Here is a 25,066-nt window from a genome sequence, read left to right as displayed (position 1 = left end):
TATAAAACCCTTATGGGGACAGTTTATTCCCTGCACTGATGCTTAACGGCATCACATCAGAAAAGCCACTTCTGCTTCCTTTCAGCTCACTTATTCTTACTTTCAGCATAATTCTAATAAGCCTGTTCATCTGGTTTCTCAACACAATAGATTAGACATGGAGGAAATGAGTGACTGTGAAAAAATAGAAGATTACACATCTGAAAAGAACATAATTAAATTAAGCCATTTGTGGAGAACTTGAAACAGTCGAATAGCCCTAAAACAAGCTTGAAATACGTGGCAGTGATAAATATTTGTCATGACCCTGAATCAATAGGAAAATGTTATCTTCAGAACATCTGTATTAGTTAATGGAACATTTAATACATTTTAGAAAGGTTTTCACACAAGATAGTTAAAAGTCTGTTTAAAAGAATGGACTTTAGGGGTGCCTGGGTGGCACAGTCAGTTGAGCATCCAAATCTTGGCTTCAGCTCAGGTCATGATCTCAGGGTCATGAAACTGAGCCCTGCTTTGGGCTCCAATCTCAGCATAGTCTCCTTGAAACACGCTCTCCCTGTCCCTCTACCCTTCCCCACTGAATGCTTTCTCTCTCTCAAATAAAACAAAATAAGAATAGGCTTTAATAAAAAATACTTACTTTACTGAAATTATCTGAGAAAACACTAAATAAATTAGCTAGGAAATATTATGACATGTACTTAATGATTAACCACTTCTCTTAGAAAGTACTCTATTTAATCCCATGGCAACCCTGTAATACCTTTCACTCCCATTTCACGTATGAACAAATGGAGGCACAGAAAGGTTAAGAATCTTGTCCAAGGTCATAAAATTTGTCAGTGGTAGAGCAATATTTGAACCCAGGTGACAGGATCCCTATATTATATGACTTTAATTCCATCACTCTTCAGTACTACAACTATAATAAATATTATTTGGTGGATAACACAGTTTTTCAACTTAGTTTTTCAAATATATAGATATTAAGTTTTAAGGTTCCATACTCCCATGTACCAGTATTCTTGCTGAATTTCTTGAATTGTGTTAACTGCCCTTGGTATATTTCAGCAAGTGTGTGTGTGTGTGTGTGTGTGTGTGTGTGTGTATCACCAATTCTACTGAATCACAAAGCAACAGAATAATTCATGCAGGAGGTATATGAATTTATGTCTAGCACATATAAAGTGTGTGTGCGTGTGTGTGTGTGAGAGAAAGAGAGAGAGAAGACACTGAAAATGTAAATGCACTATATAATCTATGTGTATAATTTTATTTCACTCTTGTTTTTAATAAGAAAAATTGTGGAGTTGGTATACGGTTAGCCTACCTACTAGCAAGAGACAGGCAGGATAACTATAAAAGCAGTCACTATACCTTGTAATTGTAATCATTTCTGGAAACTAAGAAGTCTCCTTACCTGGGAATTTATATATATAAATTAAGACTAGGTTAATTATATATATATATATAATTTTGGCCCCTTACAAACATTATCTCAGCCATGGTTGTGGACCCAAAAAATGTAGGAAAATTTTTAAAGGCTGGTTGATCAAGTTTTCTGTTAATACATTATTACTTGACTGATTCCATCATGTTTTCTACTAAATTAGTAAAATCAACAGATTATATTTGACATCTTGCAATCCAAGGATCATCAAATTAACAGATCTAAAATCTTCAGACTAATTTTTTTCAGATTAATGTTGTTAAAATCTCCATACTTCCAGAGTGATCTACAGATTCAATGCAATTCCTATTCAAAACTTCCAATGGCATTTTCCATATAAATAGGAGGGAAAAATCCTAAAACTTCTATGGAACCACAAAAGATTCCAAATGGCCGAAGGAATCCTGAGAAAGAACAAAGCTGGAAGCATCACACTTTCTGACATCAAACTGTATTACCAAGCTATAATAACCAAATGAGTATGGCACTGGCATACAAATAACACATATTCCAATAGAATAGAGTAGCAAACCCATAAATAAACACATCCATATATAGTCAATTAATTAATTAATTTTCCACAAAGGCACCAAGAATATATAGTGGAGAAAGGACCTTCTCTTCAATAAATGGTGATGGGAAAACTGGATATTCACATGCAAACGAGTAAAACTAGACCTCTATCTTTTACCATGCATAAAAATCAACTTAAAATGGACTAAAGACTTGTACATAAACCTGAAATCATAAAACTTCTAGAAGAAAACACAGTAGAGATAAGCTCCTTGATACTGGTCCTGTAGTATTTTAGATTTGACACCAAAGCAAAGGCAACAAAAGTAAAAATAAGTAAAACTACATCAAACTAAAAAGCTTATGCACAGCAAAGGAAACCATCAACAAAATAAAAGGGCAACTTACAGGATGAGAGAAAATATTTGCAAACCACCTACCCTAGAAGGGGTTAATATACAAAATATACAAGGAACTCACACAACTCAACAGCAAAAACAACAACAACAACAACAAAAAAAAACCCAATTAAAAAATGGGCAGAGGATCTGAAGAGACATTTCTCCAAAGACATACAAGTGGCTAACAGATTAGTCCAACATCACTAATCATCAAGGAAATGCAAATCAAAACCACAATGAGATACCACCTCATACCTGTTAATCTACCTCAAAAGATAACAAATGCTGGTGAGGATAAAGATAATAGGAAAGTTGTACACTGTTGATGGGAATGTAAACTAGTACAGCTGCTATGGAAAAATAACATGAAAGTTCTCAAAAAATTAAAAGCAGAACTAGTATATGATCCAGCAACTCCCCCAGCAACTCCACTTCAAAGTATATATACAAAGGAGATAAAATCAGTAGCTTAAAAAGATACTTGCACTCCAATGTTCATTGCAACATTATTTACAAGACACTGTAATATGGAAACGAATACAATGGAATATTTTGCAGCCCTAAAAAAGAAGGAAATCTTCCCATTTGCCACAACTTAGATGAACCTGGAGGGCATCATGCTAAGTGAAATAAGTGGAAAACAGAAACAAAGTAGAATGGTCACAGGAACTAAGGCCAAAACAATCTCTGACATCTAAAAATGCTTCACATTTTTTTACATTTTTCACACAACGTAAGTTGGAAACCTTAAAAAAACAAAACCTAGCTTTCTAAGAAAAGAGGGGTAAGACTGTTCCTCTGGGTAAGACAGACCCTAATATTTATGCCTGCTCAGCCATCCATACAGAACCCTTCTCCTAGTAGAAAATGTATTCCATGTAATTCAGATGGGATTTATCCTGTCCAACCACAGGTGAGGGCTCCTGATCCCATGCCCCAGACACCAGGGACTGGTTTGTAAATGGGACTTTACTCCAAGTCAGAAAAGTAAAAGCTGTCTCCAGGAATTTTGCTTGAAATTGCAAAATAAGGGCTTTCTTCCTTCCTGAGATTTTGAACACTAAATATACCATCCATGTTAATCTAGAGATTCTGCAACTACATGGACAGGTAATGTATATGGGAATGAAACTGACAGAGAAAAGTGGAGCTGAGAGATTAGAAGAGAGGGACGCCTGGGTGGCTCAGTGGTTGAGCATCTGCTTTTGGCTCAGGGCGTGATCCTGGAGTCCTGGGATTGAGTCTCACATTGGGCTCCTCACAGGGAGCCTGCTTCTCCCTCTGCCTATGTCTCTGCCTCTCTCTCTATCATGAATAAATAAATACAATATTAAAAATAAATAAAAATAAAATAAAATAACAGAAGATCAAAGTGGGGGGAAAATTATCCAACCAGGACCAAGAAGTATTCTTCCCTGAAAGGTCCAAGCCTATTGCCTGTCAGTCCAAAATAATACTTAGTTCATGATCTTGAACCTTGCCCTACTCCTTTAATTACCCTTCCAGATGGTGACAACAGCAACAACAGAGAACTTCAGCTTTATAAGTGGCAGACTAAGCACTTGCACTTACCTGCCCCGCAAAGCCCCACTGTGATAGACATAAGAGCCAAGAGACATAAACACCGTAATGCTAAAAAGAGCAAAAAAGGACACCAAGAAATGAAGTTTCAAAATTTTTTGAAGGACAGAGGAACAGACTGGATTAGATTGGAGGATAAAGTAGGTCAAGAAAGCTATGGCCTAGAATCTGTTTCAGGAACTGGAAGTCAGTAGGCCTGATAGTCTGAAGCTGGGCTCAGAGCCAGTTATTATACAATGTATAGAACTGAGGGATGAGTGTGAAAATAGGGAGATGGATTGAAGGTCTGCTAGCAGAACTAAATGTTGGTGCCACCATTCCCCTGCCACAACCCCAAGCACAAGGCAGTGAGTGGGATTTGCCTCCAGCTAAAAGACTAGAGAGACAATTCCCTAAAGACCTTCAAGTGTTTGGAACACACAAAACTTCTAGTGTGAATGGTGATATCCTAGATGAAAGCCTTCTCATTCTGGTATCTGAAGGGCCTACACTCAATCAGCCAGCTCCCTAAGAGTCATCACACCAAAGCCTGCAAGTCACAGATTCTGTCTCCACCCCACCCTCCATCTCCCACCACCTACCCCCTCCCAAACACAAAGATTTCCCAGGAAGAAATCAAACAAGAAAACTATCCTTGTTACATAGAAAAAGATATAAGCTAGAATCAGCTAACCAGTTCATCTTCATTAAACATGAACTCAAGGCTGACCAAGCATGTAAGAAGAATAAGCCCAAGTGAAGCAAACAGAATTATTAAACCTAGAGAAAGCAGATCATTCAGAGAAACACTATTAGAAACCTCCAATTTACTATGGAGAAATTCAAGATTATCAGCACTATACAAAAAAGAACAAGATCTATGAAAATAGAATAAAATATAATAAAAAGTGCTCTCAAAGATTAATGATTGCTAAAAAAAAAAAAAAACTTTACGTGAACAAAATATAGTTGACAAAATTTTCCAGGGAAAAAGGGGCGGGGGGGGGGGGGCAAGGTGAAAATCACGAGAGAAAAAGGAGAAAAGGAATTTACCAAAGAAAAAAATTTCCCAGTTTTAGGACATACATCTTCATAGTTTAAGTGCCTACCACAATGTGGGAGCCAGGAGTACCCCATCCTATCCCACCTTCAAGAGAGAAACTGCTGAGTACAGCCAGCTCCCAGTCTCTTGCTGCTGCACCTTCTGCATTCACGCCAAGACCAGGTTCTCCCTGGGGGTGCTCCCAGCCAAGGACAGAACATGTAAGGGTACTAGAGCAGAGCTATTCCTACCCAGTGAGGGACTCCTCTAACAGACAATCCTTGTCCTGGGAACTGCCGTGGCTGCAGTGCAGGCTCTTCCGGGACTGCACTGTACCGTAAATCTGCTCTGCCTACCCATTCTTCCTTCCTTCCCTCTCTCCTTTCCACAGATGTCAATCTGAATCACAATCTGAAGATTCTCTCTACCTAATTCTGAACTCTCTCCCCTTCATCTTTCATAGGTGTTCTCCCTCAATAAATCTCTTCAACATCTACTTCCACCTTGGGTTTTGCTTTTCAGAGGACCTGGACTAACCAGAAAGGAATGAAAACTCACATGATTTTTAGAATACAAAAGATAAAGAAAAAAAAACTTTAAAACTTTTTATAGGAAAAAATTAGGTGTCCAACAAAGAGAACAGAATCGAATCCCCTTCAGATTTCTCTAGAAACAATCGATGTAAAAATAAAAATGTATTGACATTAATTGCTATTGATGTTAAAAGAACAATATATATTCAAAATTCTGACCTAGAATTCTGTATCCATATAAACTAATACCAAAAAGGGAGTAGGGAGGCCTGGGTGGCTCAGTTGGCTAAGCATCCAACTCTTGGATCTCAGCTCAGGTCTTGATCTCAGGGTTGCAAGTTCAAGCCCCATGTTGGGCTCCATGCTGGGCATGAGCCTACTTTAAACAAACCAGCCAGTAGTCAGTTTGCAACAGGAGGACAAAGGACCCTAAGACTAAAGTGTTTCAGAGAAAAAAATAAATAATAATACGTCCAACAGAAAAAACATGAAGAAATTCTCTTTTAATTAAGACACAATAATGGCAAATAATATGAGGGAGAAAAAAAAGAAGTCACATTAAATAAGTGGGAGGGAGGACTGTACACCTGACAGAAGTATAAAATGTGTCATTACTAGAAAACAGGGAAAGAGAGTAGAGTAAGAAAAAAATCACTCAGTGACCTTGGTATTTAAGAATATTCTCTTGAGAGTGACCCAGAAATTATGATACTGGGATTCATAGAGACAGAAATGTAAATTTAGTATATAATTTGGCCAAATAGTGAACAATATTTAAATAATAATAATGATATAAATGCTACTGACTTTGAATTTTAGTTCAACTATGGACCAAGTATAGAAGATAGTTATGCTTGTAGGCATAATATTATTAGCAACCTTGAAAATATAACGTATAGCTAAAAGAAAACAGGATTTTGGCCAGAGTAGGGCAAGTGGGGAGAGGAATAAAGGAAAAAAGTGATAACAAAGGTTTAAATATGTAAAAATTACAAAGGTAACAATAGCAAACTTTAAGCTGGATACGTATCAAACACAAGAGGAAAGGAAAATGAGGATAGCAATAGTATGTGTTAAGTCCTAATTTTTCATCTCAAGGAGTCAATACACAAATTGATAAATGTAATAAATCAAGTTGATAAATCAAGGATTAGAGGTATACCTTCTAAAATTCTAAAATTCTGGAATTTAATAGGGAAAAAGAGAAGAGACACTGACTAGAAAATATAATCGGGAATAAGAAATAGAGAAAATATGATTATTTGATTTATTTCCATTTGGTGTAGTTCTTTATAAAAGCAAAAAGTTTAAAGCTAAAAATGTTCATTTATTCTGGAATCCCAAAATATTTCAAACTATTCAGCCTATATCAAGTCTTTCTGTCCTTCACTGTGCTCTCATGGACTGTTGTTTCCTATGATTTTGCTTCCTTATTTCCTTACGTATCAAACACTCGGTCATGTTTGATTTGCCCTCTCCCTTCTTCTTTTTTCTGTCTTGAGTCAAAACAGGTCTCCTGCATCCTGGAGCAAACTGAAGTTTCACTTGACTGGAATGTTCTGCATCACTATTCTGTTTTCTTCCTTTCACATTCCAAATTTCCAACTTTAAAAAAAGCTATTTCACCTAAAACCTGGCTTTTGGTAATGATGATTTTACAGTCCTCAATCTACATAATCCTCTCTCCAAGCAATTCACTTCATGAAGCCTTTCTGTTTATAGCATTTTTTCCTCAGGCAGAGGTAAGAATGGAGAGGGAGCAGAAATACCTCCAAGAAGTGTTCCAGAGAACATCTGGGGAAATGAAATGCTGGCATGAAGTGTTCCAATTACAAGTGCATGATTGCTTTGTTCAAGAATATTTAATCTTCTGTCTGTTGGCACTGAAGAGAAATTCCAAGTAAACAGCTAAAAACAACCAACTTCTCAACAGACGCACTGTAATACTTACTAGCTATACTTAATTATCTTTCCTTTCATAATCATACTAATGTGCAAGAAGACTAATGATAATAGAATACAAACTTGAGGAAACAGCTTAGGCTGAAGAAAACATTCTAAAGATATTGAGGCCAAATCCAGTATTCCTGTAGTAAATTTCAACAGTCCCCACTAAAAAACAGTAAATGTCTTGCAAATTAAGAGAAAAGCAAGCCAGAAAAGCTAGCGAATGAACTAAAAAAGATCGAAACTGAAAAATTACCATTTAAACAATATCCTGGTTTTCTTTAAAATCAATGTTGCAAATAAATAAATAAATAAATAAATAAATAAATAAATAAATAAAATCAATGTTGCTTTTGATCATTCATCTCCACTTGCAAGAAAGAGGGCACACTCTTGGAAAGATAATCGAATGGGAAAAGCCCAGATAAAGCTTTAGTTTTGAGCCTCAAAACTATTGGGAAAAGTAAAAAACTAACTAATGGAGACATATTTACAGAAAACTAGCTGATTTATTATTATCATCAATACCAAACAAGTCTTTAAGTCAATTAAAATTTATTTAATTATGCATAAAGTTACTTTCACATTTGTCTACAACCATAGTAGATACAGCTCTTGGCAAAAAGACACAGCCTTCGGAGTTTAAAACATCCCCAACTGCAAGATTACATATATAAAACTCCCATTGTTATTTATGTGATAGTGGATTTGTTAATCAAATTAAAATAATTATACTATCTACAATAAAATAAAATGGAAATAATTTACTCGTAAGATTCATATTTAAATCATCTTTATTTACAAAATACTATCCTGAGAATTATAATTCCATTAAGCTTCAATTTGAGCGAAAGTAGAATTACTTAAGTAACAGCAGTTACTTAAACTGAAAATGAGAGAGAAGTCAAAATTACTTTCGAAGAGAGATCAAAAATATTGTCAAGTTTCTTGTTGTGGTTCTGGATGTTCAGTAGTAGGTTCATTTGAAGGTGGTATCAACCCTGATGGGAACTCACTTCTACTTTCAGGATGTGGGGGTGGGGGAAAAAATCCAGCTCTTGGGGGAAGATAATGAGGAAAACCTCTCGGTGGATAGACATTTCTCACTGTTCAAAGAGATTGGTAAAAAACATTTTTTAACTTTAAGTACCTGTACTGCAGTTCTAACAAACGATTAGTTTATAACTTAGAGTACACCTATCTTTATATTCCAAAACTGACATCAGTATAATTACTTGATCAAACAAATGAATTTTTACAGCATAGAAAAAAAGCATACTCTCTTCAACTGCTTATGATTAAAGGGAATATCATTAATTTTAGACACAATTTTCATCCTATGAAAACCTAACATCTTAACACTTTTTAAAAAGGAGAATTATTCCAAAATATATGAGGTTTACTTTCTAAATTTTTCATGTAGTATAATTTTCACCAGACTTAAAATTCAGATCAGTAATTCCCAATTCTAATTTGGTATTATCCTAAGACATTTACAGGTTTATCAAAGACTACCTTGAAATTCCCCCAAATTCATTTTAATTCACCTTAAACTTTAAAATAGAGGAGAAATGAAGGAAGAGACACCACATCAGGCATATAATAGCCTTCTGCCTAGTGTTTGGTAACCATGTATTTATTCTACAGAAACATCTAGTTCTAAATGGCAAAATATAGCTAGAAAACAAAAAAATCATTCTTTTTTTCTTATGTGAGGCTATGAAAGAATTTCAATAAATTCAACAATTAGTCCAAACATGATAAACATAGTTCAGGTTTTAAAAAAGTAGGATTACATAGGAACTACTTATGAAAAAGTATTTTAAAAATACGTCAGCCAGTAGTTTTAATGCTAAAATATAAGCTGTAATTATTTTTATTAACTGATACAGTAACCAGTTTCCAATCAAATAAGATACAAATAATTTTGGTCCTAATGGAAGACTACTGCAAAAAGCCAATGATTTTCCCGATTACTGAAATACAGAAGTAATTCCATATCATTAGAATCAATAATGTGGAAGCCATATTATGGTCTACTAATGGCTGGCTGCCTTCCAATTTGTAACAGTAATGGTATATTCACAGCTAGAAAAACGTACAATATGAATAAGAAATAGAATTCTATCTTTGACTTACTCTATAAAACATATATTAAGTTTAAAAGAAAAACATACTTGCAAATGGAGGATGTGGTGGGCCAGGGAAATCCCTTGGTGGAAAATAATCTCGGGGAGCTCCATACATGCTTCCTGGAGGAGGCGGAGGAAAAGGAGGACCTCTTCTCATGAATGGGCCCCTTGTATCCATCGGAAACAATGGACCCCTGATTGGAGCGAGAGATGGAGGAACAAAGCCAGGGCCAGTTGCTTCACTTTCAGCAGGGAGAGATGAATCAGGCACATTTAAATTCTATAACAAATTGACATATGGTAGTCACTAAAACAACAGCAAAATTTGCAATAATCTTCCTGAAAATCTTAGGTCTAGAAGAAAGCACCTAGGCAGAAAGCAGTCTGTGACAGTCTTCATAGTCTCCTGAGAAAGATTCTGTTTTCTATGTCAGATGGATTTTTTTTCATCACAAATATTAACCCAAAAGAAAACAGCTTTAACCAAAACAAAGTAATATTCTGGCTAAAGATAAAACACAAAAATAATCCAAGAGTACCAAAATATACATTCTTTTCTCAAATATACACTGAAAAAAAAAGATGTTTATGTTTATATTTTCAATGCAAAATAAAGTGACCAAAAGCAAAAATTGTAAACATAGTAACAAAAATATCCTTTAAAACATTCAAATAAAAATTCGAGAGGGAAAACCCAAATTGTTTAACTTTAATAAACTAACTCAAGCCTCTAGTCTATAAATTGTACTTTATCACCAGAGTGTACAATCCAGAAAAGAAACAGCTATAATACTATGCAAGAAGTACATATACTGGTCAAAATGAGAGAAGCAGCTTTATATCAAAAACTAGATTGCTAGTGAAATTTCTATTCTAGTAAAGCAAGAGACTAGAAAGCTCCTGAATATGTTGATAAAATTCCACTTTCAATACTTACACCAAGGTCGTCTTTGCTATCATTTCTACTGGTTTCCACTTCTGAAGACATTGGCCCATCTAAACATGAAAGTTAAACCATAAAAAATACATGACTAGTCACTCCATTGTTAGAATATCTCCAGATCACAAAGGATTGCTGATATTTCCCCATTCCCCCCTGTTGGCACATAAACCAGCCTGATAACCAGGATCCTGCATGACGGCCATAAGAACAGCTTTAATTCACTTGAAATGTTGGCACATTCAAAGTTCTGCAAAGGCCATGTGGCAGTGATTTCTGTTGCTTGTTCCTAGGCAACCCTGCTGCAAGAGTATCATAAGAGACTTCTGGAAGGTAGCATCCCTCTCCCTTTTCTTTCTTTCCTTCCTTTCTTTTCTCCCTCTCTCCCTTCTTCCCTCCTTCTTTTCCTCTTTTCATCCCACCTTCCTAATTCCTCCATCAGGTAACACAGAATAGCATATGAATTTAGCTGTTGTTCAAAATAAATGTTCCTGAGCTTTGTTATCATCAAGTGCTCACTCCATGAGAAGAAAAATTCAAACAACCCTCTCTCTGAGCCACAACTACCTACCTTCACCTAGCCTTCTCATTTAGTTATTCTCCCTACACCTGTTCTTGTCACTGAAGCTTCCAGTCCTCTGGTCTCTCTTCATTTTCTTCAGTTTCCTCCTCCCTTCATTTCCTTCCCTAAAACTGGACTTCAGAGTCCATCACTGCATCCAATCATCAATGTCCTTACCTAATTGGCCATATTTCCACATGTGCCTGACAACACATCCTAGCCCTGTATTAATCCAACTCTCCATTTCCACTCTACCTATATCTGAGCCACTTAGCACGTCTGCGGGTAAAATAAACCACAGATTTGGGTAGACGGGACCATTCCAAGCTGACAGACTTCCAGCCTTACTTGCAGTTGCACAGTGACCAGCCTTCTTTCTGCATCTTCCAAACCACATTTCTCCTCAGCAATTTTAAATCTCCATTCTCTTCAAACCTACTACACCAGTCACTTAAGAACTTTAACTTTTTGTAATCAATTGTAAACAAATAAATAAACTTACATTCCTATGATCCTTCCTCCTATTAAAAATGCTATTCTCTTCCCCTAGAACATTACTGCCATCATTTTGGTTCAACTAATTCTAGATCTTTAAATTCTCAGCTTATACACGCTCCAGGAAAAAATCTGACTATCCCACACTCAAAACCCCAATACCTCATCTTAATGAGTGCCCCATATGGTTCCATTACATTTTATACTCACTTTTTATCACTATATAGTGCAATTGCACATATGTCTTCCAAGTTATAAGGATGCTGAGCTCCTATTCACCACTGAATTACGGCAACTACCATAATGCCTGTCATATGGTAAGCTTTCTATAGACATTTAGTGTATCAATGGATGGATCCTCTACCACCTCATTTTAATAATGTATAGGGATCAAGACCACAGCTCTGGAATCAGACAAACATGGATTCAAGTCCTGCCTCTACACTTGCTACCTGAGACACTGAGTACCTTTTTAAGCCTTGATTTCTTCATCTATAAAATGAGGATAATAATGTCCATTTCATAAGTTGACTGTGAAGATTAATAATTCACTTTCATTCAATAAACATTTACAAACACTAGTGCTAGTCAATGTGTTTCAATCAGATCTCTGATGATTCTCCTCCATGTAGCATACTGACAAACCAATAATGTATTACATTTAGACTTATACAGAACTTTTCTTTTTACAAAATACTTCAACACACATTAATTCATGTAACCTTCATAAGACTTTGTCAAATGGTTAACATCTTGGCTTTATAGCCATTATTCATCAATGATTTGTGCTGTTTCTTTTCTTCTTTTTACTTATGTTGTTCATCATTACTGGCACAGACCCCCACCACTCAACCAACCAATTTTTCAAATTCCCTCAAAAGCAGCTCAAATGCTGCCTTCTTCATGGAGTTTTCCCTGATCCTTCAACTAGATAACAGTTCTCTCTTTCCTGTTTTGTTGTTGTTGTTGTTGTTGTTATTGTTCTCTCTGTGAACAGAGTATATTTTCTAATGGAACTCAACTACTCTGGTCATTATTAATTAAAGATATATATTTCTTTCTCCACATTTAATTATTATCTTCTGACAGGCAGAAACTATACCCTATTATAATTATATTCTCTGCCATGTCATGTAGGGCACCTTCTAAACAGTAAGCACTTAAAAATTATCTAAATAATTGGATATTGTTCAATAATAACAAAAAAGGACATGTAAAAAGTTTTAAATAGCATTAGTTTAAAAATAGATATTCAATAACATAGTTTCATTCCATTAAGCGTGAATTAATGGGAGAAAACAATTTCAAAATCCAAAGGTTAGAAAGAATTTAATTATAACTAATAACAGAAATCCAAGCCATAGATCTCCTTCTTCACTTATTATTCAAAAAAGATTTTCTAAAATAATAAATATTTCAACCAGATGATAATGCTCATCCCCTTGCAAATAATATATACCTTGTCCTGAGGAAACCTTTTACTAATAAATTTATTTTAATTTTCTACTTTCTTTTAATTTTTTTAATGTCACACACTTCTCACTGATACACTGGATACATATATTTCCCAATTTCAGTGAGTTTTGCTGTGAGGCACTTTAAGGAAAAGAGTGCTTGACTAATAGTAGGTTGCTCAGTAAATGTTAGTCAAATCTATCTGAATATGAAATGTTTAAATAAAGTACTTGATTAAACCAGCAACAAAACATGCACCTAAATTATTTTTCTGGTGGATTTTCACATATCCATTCACACTAGCTTAACTTCCCTAATTACTAAATAGGATGTATATAAGTGGACTGGAAAAATTAAAAAGTTAGTCATGGAACAGAGTAAAATCTGCCATCATAAATAAGTGTAGTAAACCCATTACAACAGTGCCCAAATCAACCATTAACACATCTGCAGATGCCACAGATACATACAATGTAACAAGAAACATAAAACTAGAAAGTTTTCAGGAAAGACTCTGGCCTTAAGAGCTACCAGAGATAACAGTTATTAGTCCTTTTTTCAGCTGCCAGTTCTTTAGTGTGTCACCATTATTAAAAATACATATACATACTCAAAGTATTTCTTACCCACTTTATCCAAAGATGGCATATTAAAACTTCTGAGTTCTGCTGGCCCAGATAGTCTACCAGAATTAGAATAAAATCTGTCTTGCCTTTGAAGAGGAAGAGCTGGATCAGGATATGGTTGGCCTAGAAAACAAGTTTTTAAAATATTTTCATTAGTATAAAAATAAATCAATTTTCCTTAAGTTTAATATATTGGACACAGACATTTCTCTTGCTTCCTAAAAAACTGACCCATATTCTTGGTAGACAATAGTAAATAATTTTAGGAAAACTATTTATTTACTAAAGGCAATAATTTTATCTTTGTAGTACACATAAGTATGATATGATACTCTGGATTTTCAAAGTTTCAATTCAATGAAGGAAATAAATATATCAACATAACAAAAACAATATTGAGAAGACAGCCACTTAGCAAAGAAAGAAAAAAAGAAATATGTTGGAAGCATATCAAGAAATGTGGCAGAAAAGACAATGATAAAAGAGTCACCAAAGCAGATAATATTCAGAGGTTATCAATGATCAAATTTGAGTAACTTCTATACTTTGGAATTTAGCACCCCTCCAAAACTAAAGGGAAAGATCCCTCACTCAACAGACGAACAGAAGGTTCACAATGCTCAGATTGAAGACACCTGGACAGACACAAATCTAGGCACAGACTCTGATTCAGGTGCTCCCACAGTCACCCTCCATTGTCCCCAGGGGTCACAAAAGTGTCATTCCTGGGTTCTTGTAGAACTCATCATTCTTGAAAAAATACAGGTAGTCGATCTCATCTTTTATGAGATCTGCCAGGTAATGGCAGATTTTGATAGATTAGGTATGAATACGCCCAACTCGAAATAAGAGGAAAGTCAGAGAGGACAGATTTATGTGACCCCTTCTTATCCATATATGGATATGGAAAAAACAGCTGCAAATTGCCTTCCATGACTGCCCTAAGCAGTGGTTCATAACGTGAACTCCACACAACATTGGATATGCCATTCCTCATCTGACTCAGCCACATGGGACCTCATTTGACACACCTCTCCCACACAAAGGCAAGGAAACCACTCAGCATCAACCAGAGTTGATGGAGATAATTATATTTAATGAGTTCCCAAGAGCCAAAAAATGTGAATCGGGAGAGAAAGATCTGAATGGATAGTCGGGCTCATTTCCTCCCTCTTTCAGAATCTAAGCAAACAGATTCTGAAAGATTCTCTCAGTGGGTCTGAATTAGCCCAATAAAAGGAAAGGCCAATACGAACCACTGAGATCTAAACTGAGTTATCCCTTTCTATTTCAAACATGGGATTAATTAAATGGCAGAGTTGGACAAGAGGATAAAATGGAGAAACCTGAAAACTTCCCAACTCTTTTTAATCAAGTCTCAAGATACCATATCATAATTTTGCTTCTAAAATACATATACCCATGGTGCCCTCCACTGGCCAAAATAATTATTCCTTAAATCTACCAGGGCCTATTATATACATAGCACTAGTGATACAAAGTTGGTTTTGACACAGTGCATGCTTTTAAAGTCTAATGATGACAGTAATAAATACAATGTGACCAATGCCTTAATAAAGAGGTATACAAATTCTATGAGTGGCATGAGTGGTGGCCTACTGAATTCTGATTGGACAAATCCCAAATGGTGGTGTTACAGAGGACATAAAGCTTGCCCTGAGAGAAAAGGAAGGCTGAACAAGCAAACGAGGGTATTCTGACCAACTCAAATACATACATACATACACACACACACACACACAATGTAGTAAGATAAAGCTATGTGGAAGACATATGACTAATGATACTGAAATACAGAAAATGAAGACAGTTCCTTGCTTGCTTATTTCATACCTTTATTTTCTACTTAGAAGAGATGATTAAAAAGAAAGAATAGGAGAAGGTAAAGGATCAGGGGAAAAATGAATAAAGGCTGTGAATATGTGTACACAGCAATAAGAGGCAGTTTCATAAACTAAAAATAAAACTCAATATGTTTGGGTTAAACAAACATGTTGCTTATTTCTTTTCATTCCATAACAAATCTTAGACTGTTAATAGTTCCCTGAGTACCTATTTTAATAATTTTGGGTTCTATCCAATAACAGAAACAAAAGAGAATTATAAAGATGGTTAAAGAATTAGAATTTTTCTCAGGTCTAATAAAAATCTTAATTCACAACATGATGAAATAATTTATTCTAATAATTAAGCAATTTAAATGGAATGAAAAGCAAAATTCCAGAAAGTAAATGATAGCAGCATTGATACAGACAGGTTATGAGTCTGGAATAAAGAGACCAATGGTATAGGAAGAATGTCTAAGAAACATGTATGCAAATATAGACAAGATAAAGTGGTATTTCAAACTGAAGAACCAATAAACAATATCAAAATAACTGTCTATTCAATGGGACAAAAAAAACTATTCACACTAAACACTAAAATTGAAATAAAATCCAGATCAAAAACTTAAAACTTTTAAGTTTTTAGAAGAAAATAGAGAATATCATTTTGATCTAGGAAAAAGTCTTAAGACAAATATAATATTAAAAAAACACATAGATTAACTTACCTATAACAAAATTTGAAACATAAATAACAATAACATGTATAATAACAAATCAAGAAAATATTTGCAAAAGACAGAAGATTAGTATAGAAAATATATTAAGAACTCCCTTTGGGGCACTGGGTGGCACAGTCGGTTGAGCATTTAACTCTTGGTTTTGGCTCAGGTCGTGATCTCAGAGCCCCTTACTGGGCTCCATGCTCCATGAGGAGTCTGCTTGTCCCTCTCCCTCACCCTCTGCCTCCTATGCCACATTCTCTCTCTCTCTCTCTCATAAATAAATAAATAAATAAATAAATAAATAAATAAATAAATAAATAAATAAATAAAATCTTAAAAAGAATTTCTATTAAGGAAGAAACAAAATGGGTCAGGCAACTTATAGCAAATAAATACAGATAATACAAATGACAAACATGAAAAGATACTTAAGCTCACTAATTAAAGAACTAAATATATAAATGAGATAAAAATTTTAATTCATATTGCTAGAAACAGTCAAAAAAGTTTTACATCAAGTACTAGAGAAATAACTACTCTCAGATACTTCATGCACAGCCAATCTTGAGGACAATGAGGCAATATCTATTAAACTAAAAATATGCTTATCCTATTACTCAGCAATTTCATTTCTTGGATTCATCTTTAAAGAAGACATTTGCAAGGGGTGTTAACTACAACACTGTTACTAATAGCGAAACACTGGACACTAACTGCTCATCAACAGACACTGGATAAATACATTGTGGTATATTTATATACAGAAATACTGAATAGCAATTAAGGTAGTAAACTTTATATTAAAATGGAAAGAACTCAAGAACATAATGCTGATTTTAAAAAAACTCAATAGGGCAGCCTGGGTGGCTCAGTGGTTTAGCGCTGCCTTAGGCCCAGGGGCCTGATCCTGGAGACCTGGAGACCTGGAATCGAGTCCCACATTGGGCTCCCTGCATGGAGCCTGCTTCTCCCTCTACCTGTGTCTCTACCTCTCTCCCTCCCTCTCTCTCTCTCTCTCTCTCTCTCTGCTTCTCATGAATAAATAAAATCTTTTTAAAAAATAAAAATAAATTAAAAAATAAAAAAACTCGATAAAACAGAAAAATAACTTATTTTTTAATAATATATGGATCTAAGTTTATACACACTGGACTCATGAGTAGTCACTTCTAGGGAAGAAGCACGGTAATGGTCCCAAGAAAGGAAACAGAATAAACTTCAACTAATTTATATAGTGTGCTATTTTTTCTTTTTATGTTTTATTTACACATTCTCTCTCTCTTTCTCTCACACACACACACACACACACACACACACACCCCTGAAGTAAATATTAACATGTAAATTCTGAGTTGTAATAAACAAGATTCTACTATATTATCTTTGTTGTTTCTTTTTCTGTAAAACAGGAATAACACTAAGTGTTAGAATGACTAATAAAAAGCACTTAACATAATAACTGGCACAATGTTAGGCACCCCAAAGTAACTATAAGATAAATTAAACTTTTCATGTTTATAAACTATATTAAAATATAATATTGACTGGTCTCATTCAAATTTATCTAGCTCTCTGCTGTTCTTCAATTGTTCAGAGAGGTGCTGAAGTCTTCAACTGTAACTGCGCTTAAGTTACTCCTTCCAGTTCTATCACTTTTTGCTTCATATATTTTGTAGCTCTGTCGCTTGCTGTACACACATTTAGGTTTGCTAAGTCTTCTTAATCCTTTTTTATCATTATGTTTTCTGTCTCTAGTAATTTTCTTTTCTCTTAAGTTTACTGTATCTGATATTAATAATAGACATTCCTGTTTTCTTTTGATCAATGTTTACATAGTGTATTTTTTCCATCCTTTTACTTTCAACGTATCTAACTATAGTATTATATGTCAATGACTTCTTCACAAATAGTTGAGTCATGATTTGTTCTGTAATCCATTCTGCCAAACCAGTTTTTAACTATTAATGTTAGATAATTTATATTTAATGTAATTATTAATATGTTAGGGCTTATATCTGCCATTTTTTTGTTTTCTATTTGTTTCCTGCGTTTATTTTCCTTTTTTCTTTTTCCTGCTTTCTTATGGGTTACGTGGACAGTTTTCAGAATTCCATTTTATCTGATCTATAGTGTTTTTTAATATATCTCTTTAAACAGATTTTTTGGCAGTTGCTCTAAGTATTACATAATTTATCACAGTTTACTGTTGCCAAGATTCACCAATTCAAGTAAATTGTAGTTGACCTGGAACAGGAAATCTCCCAGTAAGAAGTTGTTTTTTTTTTAAACAATTTACCTTTCTTTTTTATTTTTAAGATTTTATTTATTTATTTGAAACACAGAGAACACAAATAGAGAGAAGGGTCAGAGGGAGAGGGAGAAGCAGACTCCCCACTGAGCAGGGACCCTCATGCAGGGCTCCGTCCCAAGACCCTGGGATTATAACCTGAGCTAAAGGCAGATGCTTAACTGACTGAGACCCAGGTGCCCCGCCAGCAGATTTTTAAAAACTGAAAAAGGTATGTTCATCAATTAAGTTCAGAAAACACTGCTATAGGAGGACGCCTGGGTGGCTTAGCGGCTAAGCACCTGCCTTTGGCTCAGGGCATAATCCTAGAGTCCCAGGATTGAGTCCCACATCAGGCCCCTGCATGGAGCCCACTTCTCTCTCTGCCTGTGTCTCTGCCTCTCTCTTGTGTCTCTCATGAATAAATAAATTAAATCTTTAAAAAAAAATAGAAAACATTGCTATAAATATCTTTTGTTTTACTAACATTACATATAGTAATACGTTATTTGGTCTACCAACAAGATTGAAAATTATTGAGCAAATCTCAAACATTAATACCTGGCGACAATTTTATATCACTCAGCTAAATTTTAAATCACACAAATCACTCAGTTTGTCCTTCTCAGTGTATAAAAGGACAGATGTCCAAAGAGATAATAAGTTTCAAAAATAACACGAAAAGATTTTAAAAAGTAAAGACTGGAAACCAGATTTCTTTTTTTTTTCCTAAGATTTTGTTTTTAAGTAATCTCTACATCCAGCATGGAGCTCAAACTCACAACCCCGAGATTAAGAGTCACACACTCTACCAACTGAGCTAGCAAGGTGCTCTCCCTTTTTTTTTTTAAAGAAAGAAACCAGATTTCTTCACTGCCAGTCTAAATGCTTTTTTTACCTAAATCATTCTTGATTTACAGTATGTAACCTAAGCTGTAAGTATATAAAAGAATGTTAGAGTTCACACAGGCAACCCCTGTATTATCCTAAATAGATTAGGTATGTTATTTGGAGATACTTTCTATAGAATGGATACATATCTCACCTATGAAGACATTAATTTAGAAGCTCACAATTTCGTAATTTTTTTAAAGATTTTATCTATTTATTTGAAAGAGAGAGAGAAATAGAGCATGAGTAGAGGGGAGAGGGAGAAGGAGGCTCCCTGCTAAGCAGGGAGCCCAACATGAGGCTCAATCCCAGGACCCTGGGATTATGACCTGAGCCAAAGGCAGACGTATAACTGACTGAGCCACCCAGGCGCCCATAGCTCACAATTTTGAATTTTTAGTTAGACTTAGAAAATAAAAGATACCAGGTTCCATTTCCAGTATGGCAGAGTGAGCTTCTAACAGACTGATTCTCCCACATATACAACTCCTAACAATTTACCCCCCCAAAAATACCTGAAGTATAGCTACAATAGAAAAAAGTATGGAGATTCCTAAAAAATTAAAAGTAGAACTATCATATGATCGAGCAATTCCACTTATGGGTATTTAGCCAAAGGAAACAACACAAAGAGTTTGCACCTCTATGTAAACTACAATGTTATTTATAATAGTCAAGATATGGAAATAACCTAAGAGCCATCAATGGATGAATAAGTAAAGCAAATGTGCTAACTACATGCTATGGAGTGTTATTCAGGCATTAAAAAAGGAGGAAATCCTGCCATTTGTGAGAACATGGATGGACCTTATGACATTATGCTAAGTGAAATAAGTTAGGCAGAGAAAGATAAATACTGTATTATCTCACTTATATATGGAATCTACAGAAACAAAAAACAAACTCTTAGAAAAGGAGACCAGATTTATGGTTACTAGAGGTAGGGGTAAGGAGAACTTAATGAAGATCATCAAAAGATACAAATTTCCAGTTATAAGATAAATAAGTGCTAAGGATATATGTATGACTATAACTAACACTGCTCTATGACACACAGCAGAGTTGTTAAGAGAGAGCCTAAGAATTCTCATTCCAAGGAAAATATAGATTTATTTTTTGGTACCTATATGAGATAATGGATGTTAACTGAATTTACTGTGGTAATCATTTCACAATATATAAAGCAACACCTTAAACTTATACAATGATGTTTATCATTTATAGCTCAATGAAACTGTAAAAACATCAGAAATTTAAAAATAATAAAATAAAATAACTACGTGAAGGCTTTGAAGCATGAACAAAAATAGGCAGATTTGGTTAAAGGGTGGGAACTTGGAAGAAGGTACCATTACAGGGTGAGTTTGCCGTTTCTTTTTCTTTTCTTTTCTTTTTTTTTTTTTTTTTTTTTTTTGAGAGAGAGCACAAGCTGGGAAGGGAGTGGGGAGGAGAGTGAGAAGCAGAATCCCTGCTGAGCAGACAGCCTGACACAGGGCTCAATCTCAGGACCCTGAGATCATGACCTGAGTTGAAGGCAGACACTTAACCAACTGAGCCACCCAGGTGCCCTAAGAGTTTTCGATTTTTTTATAGTTTAGCCTGAAGGCAGATCATAATCATGCTGTAGCACAGAGCAGTCAAAGCTCATAGAAATTGTGGCTTGAAAAATCAAAGGACAGAGCCCAGGAGTGCCAAAGAAGTAAGCCTATTATTCTGAGATTTTTGCCTAAGTCAATGGCTGACCCCTGAACCAAGCAAGCTTAAGGCATTTTCAGCTAAGACTAAAAACTGAACTGTTACAAGAGCTGCTGTCTGGAGAGCTTTTGTCGAGACAGGGAAAACCTAACTTTAAGTTTGATCAATTTAACATTTTATAAAACAAAACCAATGACACTCTTTAGAGAAATACAGTAAAATCCAGAATCCGCATAATGTCTAGAATATAATCCCATTACTCTGTGTAACAAGAAAACAGGAAAATGTGGCCCAATTTTAAGGGAAAAGACAATCATTAGAGGTGATCCTCAAGATTACTCTGATGTTAGTTAAGCATCTGACTCTCGATTTCGGTTCAGGTCATGATCTCAGGGTTGCAAGGTTGAGCCCCCCTGTCGGGCCCTGCACTCAGTAGGGAGCCTGCTTGGGATTCTCTCTCTCTGTCTCTTTCTCTCTTTCTCTGTTCCTCACCCCACTCTGGGCTTTTAAGCTCTCTTTCTCTCAAATAAATAAATAAATCTTTTTTAAAAAATGATCATAAAAGGTCTTTAAAGCAGCTATTAAAAAACTATACTCAGGGGTGCATGGGTGGCTCAGTCAGTTAGGCATCAGACTCTTGGTTTCAGCTTAAGCCATGATCTCAGGGTCCTTGGATCAAGACCTGAGTCAGGCTCTCCACCCAGTGTGAGGTCTGTTTGGGATTCTCTCTCTCTCCTTCTCCCTCTGCTCCTCCTCAACTCATGCATGCTCTCTCTCACTCTCTAAAAACAGATAAATCTTAAAAAAAAACAGACTCAATGAAATGCTTATAATGAATAAAACAAAACTCAGCAGAGAAATCAAAAGTATAAAAAAATGAAAATTCTAGAACTGAAAAATACAGTATCAAAAATAAAACTTTCACTGAATGGGCTTAATATTAATAGCAGAATGGAGATGAAAGAGGAAGAGTCAGTAAGCTTGACGACAGATCAATAGAAATTATTCAACCAAAAGAATGAAAAAAAAATTTTAAACAAAATAAAAAGACTCAGGGATCTATGAAATAATATTGAAAAGGTCTAAAATTATAAACTCCAGGCAATTTTTAAAGGACATGGAAAATATCTGCTAATTTTATGAATGAACAATAACGAAGCCATTACTATCTGAGTTCTAGTCTCTACGATTTGCCTACCTGTTTTAACATAAGACTGTCAGCTAGTAACTTTGAGGTCTCAGTGTTCCTCCCATATAATAAAGGCAATAACTAAATTAGTAGGGTTTTGAGGGGTGGGTTTTTTTTTAGATTAGTGGATTTTAAATGTAGCTGCTCCTCAAAACCTCCACAGTAGTTTTTTTAGAAATAAAAACTACCTCCAAAATTCACAGAACGCCTGATCTGAGGTGGGACCCAGATGTATCTGCATTTTCCTTGAAGTTTCCTAGGTTATTTCTGAAGATCAGCCAGCTTTGAGCTATTAGATTTTACTTGAAGAGCTAGTTATGCAGTGCCTGTGACAGGGACTCTTGGTACTAACACTTGTAATTACCAAAAGGAAAGTCCTCTATACAGATGTAGTGATACAATATCCACCAAAATCTTGCAAAAAGTCCTTTGAGAAAGGGGTTGTAGCTTTTTTTTTTTTTAATTTTTTTTAAGGTATTTATTTATTTATTTATGATAGTCACAGAGAGAGAGAGAGGCAGAGACACAGGCAGAGGGAGAAGCAGGCTCCATGCACCGGGAGCCCGATGTGGGATTTGATCCCGGGTCTCCAGGATCGCGCCCTGGGCCAAAGGCAGGCGCCAAACCGCTGCGCCATCCCAGGGATCCCGGGGTCGTAGCTTATTATCTTTATTTTTATCACAGCAAAACTTCTTAATGAATGTTAAAGGCAAAATCTTTGAAAGAAAATGTTCAAAAAAAAAAAAAAAGAAAATGTTCTATGCCACCCCCCTAAAAGATTCTTAGGTATGTATGTCACAGCAAATAATTTCCAAATATTAAAAAAAAAGCTTTCTAAGAATTATTTGGGTATTCATTTATTCAACAAATATTTGTTGAGCAAATATTACGTGTCTAGCATTGTGCTAGATAGATGCTGGGGCTACAGCAATGAACAAAGTGACATAAATCTCTGTCTTCACAAAGCTGCTATTTAGTGATACCAAACAAAGTAAAGCCATAGTATAAGGAGCCACCATTTCTTAGAACCAAAACACTCCTGCACAATGACTGATTCTTGAAAGTAAAGTTCTTTTACTATAATATTCTTACCCTCTCCAACTCCTCAGGAAGGAATCAGATATGTTTCTTAAGTGTAACTAATTTATACAAAGCAGGTATAGCTCACTTCAATGTCCTGAAACACTAAGCATAAATAAAAGTTTAGCAAACCAAGTTAAATGCATTCCTTTGGAAAGTAACAGCTATTAGGAGAAGTGCAGTTACTGCCTTCCTTCAAGATACTCTGCTGTGACTCTTCTGATAAATATACTTATTTTAGCAGTTACTCTAAGATATTTTGTTCAATAAGAAAAGACAATCACGAGAAGGTAAATAGTATAATTGCAGAGAAGTAATCAAGGAATTTTTATATTTATGTTTATGAACATATACCAAAAAAACAAGAAAACAACATTCTCTAAAAGAGATAAAACTAAATTCATGGATAAAAAAAAAATAAAAAAATAAAAATAATTAAAAAAAATTCTTGGAAAGGCAGGCTAAGATGATAAGAGATTTTTTCACTTTCCTACTTGTACATGTCTCAATTGTTTAGTTTTTGTTTTGTTTTGTTTTGTTTTAGAGATTTATTTATATGAGCGAGAGTGTGAACAGGACAAGCTCAGGGGGAGAGAGAGAACCTTAAGCTGAGCACAGAGCCGGACTCAGGGCTCAGTCCCACAACCCTGAGATCATGACCTGAGCCCAAACCAAGATGCTTAATTAACTGACTGCACCACCCAGGTGCTCCACAATTGTCTGGATTTTCTAAAATAAACACGTATTACTTCTATGAACAACAAAAGCAATAAAGATATTCCATGGGAGGGCTAGAGGGGAGCAAAACCGATTTGTTTGGAAATTATTTTTATTATGTTTGGAAATTTATGTTATTGTTGTTTTCTAACATATATCATGGTTTTTCTTAAGACAGGACATACATGCACTTCTTTTTTCTTCCATTCCTCTATGTTGCACATATTGGTTGCCTTCCAAAGATAAATAATTACTCTTTCCATACCTGATGGAGGGATCATCATTCTACGATCCTGCTCCCATGGAGGAGAAAGGGACCCAGTATCAGAAGGTGCCCTATGAGCATCAGGTAACCTATCACAGCTTGATTCTCCTCGTTCATTGGTATTCTGATGGTCCAGAGGATTCCCTGGGCCTCTTGAGCCTAATTGAAGAAAAAATATAAAATTCTGTTTTATCTAAAAAAATATAAGACCTACAATCAAAATGAAATCCAGGTAGCTCAGATTCGAACAAAATTTTCCTAATACCATTAAGACTATAATTCTATCCTTCCAAAGCCTAGGACAAAGTCTAGGATAAGAGGGAAAAATAATTTTGCCATGTGTATAAACAAACAATTGCCTATAAGAGTCATTTATAAATGTTATCACCATCATTATTTATATATAAAACCTGTGGCTAAGTTGTAAATTACAAATACTACTCTGAAAAACAAGAGTATAAAGTAAATTTCAAAGTAAAGATTTCTATGCCAGGTAGAATAAAATAATTATAAAATAAGGTTTTTGTTGCTTACACTAATATTCTAATAGTCAAAAGGAGGATTCTTTTAAAACAGTCATCTTAGACACTATATAGCTATTTCAATAATTATACAACTACTCACAGTATTTTTTTAGAACAACTCTTTTAGAAATGTACTCCGATTAACATAGGAGCCATTCAAGAAACAGTATCTCAATGTTAAAACAGG

At 35.1% G+C, this 25,066-nt stretch overlaps 1 protein-coding gene across 14 annotated transcripts in view; it reads right to left on the bottom strand.

Moving 5' to 3' along the window:
• Positions 1-7,987: 7,987 nt before the first annotated feature.
• MIA2 (MIA SH3 domain ER export factor 2) overlaps positions 7,988-25,066 on the bottom strand; it is a 91,697-nt gene continuing 74,618 nt past the window's right edge. For 12 of the 14 annotated variants that reach the window (XM_038544573.1, XM_038544569.1, XM_038544570.1 and 9 more), the window contains 5 exons: positions 24,356-24,514; positions 13,660-13,782; positions 10,519-10,577; positions 9,627-9,861; positions 7,988-8,555 (listed from right to left, as the gene is read on the bottom strand). In XM_038544573.1, the coding sequence (XP_038400501.1) occupies positions 8,389-8,555; positions 9,627-9,861; positions 10,519-10,577; positions 13,660-13,782; positions 24,356-24,514 (743 nt within the window). In that variant the 3' untranslated portion in view covers positions 7,988-8,388. The remainder of the gene's footprint in view (positions 8,556-9,626; positions 9,862-10,518; positions 10,578-13,659; positions 13,783-24,355; positions 24,515-25,066) is intronic. The other 2 variants (XM_038544578.1, XM_038544576.1) reach the window with 1 other exon arrangement.

Source organism: Canis lupus, chromosome 8 (assembly GCF_011100685.1).
Source record: "Canis lupus familiaris isolate Mischka breed German Shepherd chromosome 8, alternate assembly UU_Cfam_GSD_1.0, whole genome shotgun sequence".
Taxonomy (NCBI): Eukaryota; Metazoa; Chordata; class Mammalia; order Carnivora; family Canidae; genus Canis; species Canis lupus.
This window is presented reverse-complemented; position numbering and strand designations above follow the sequence as displayed.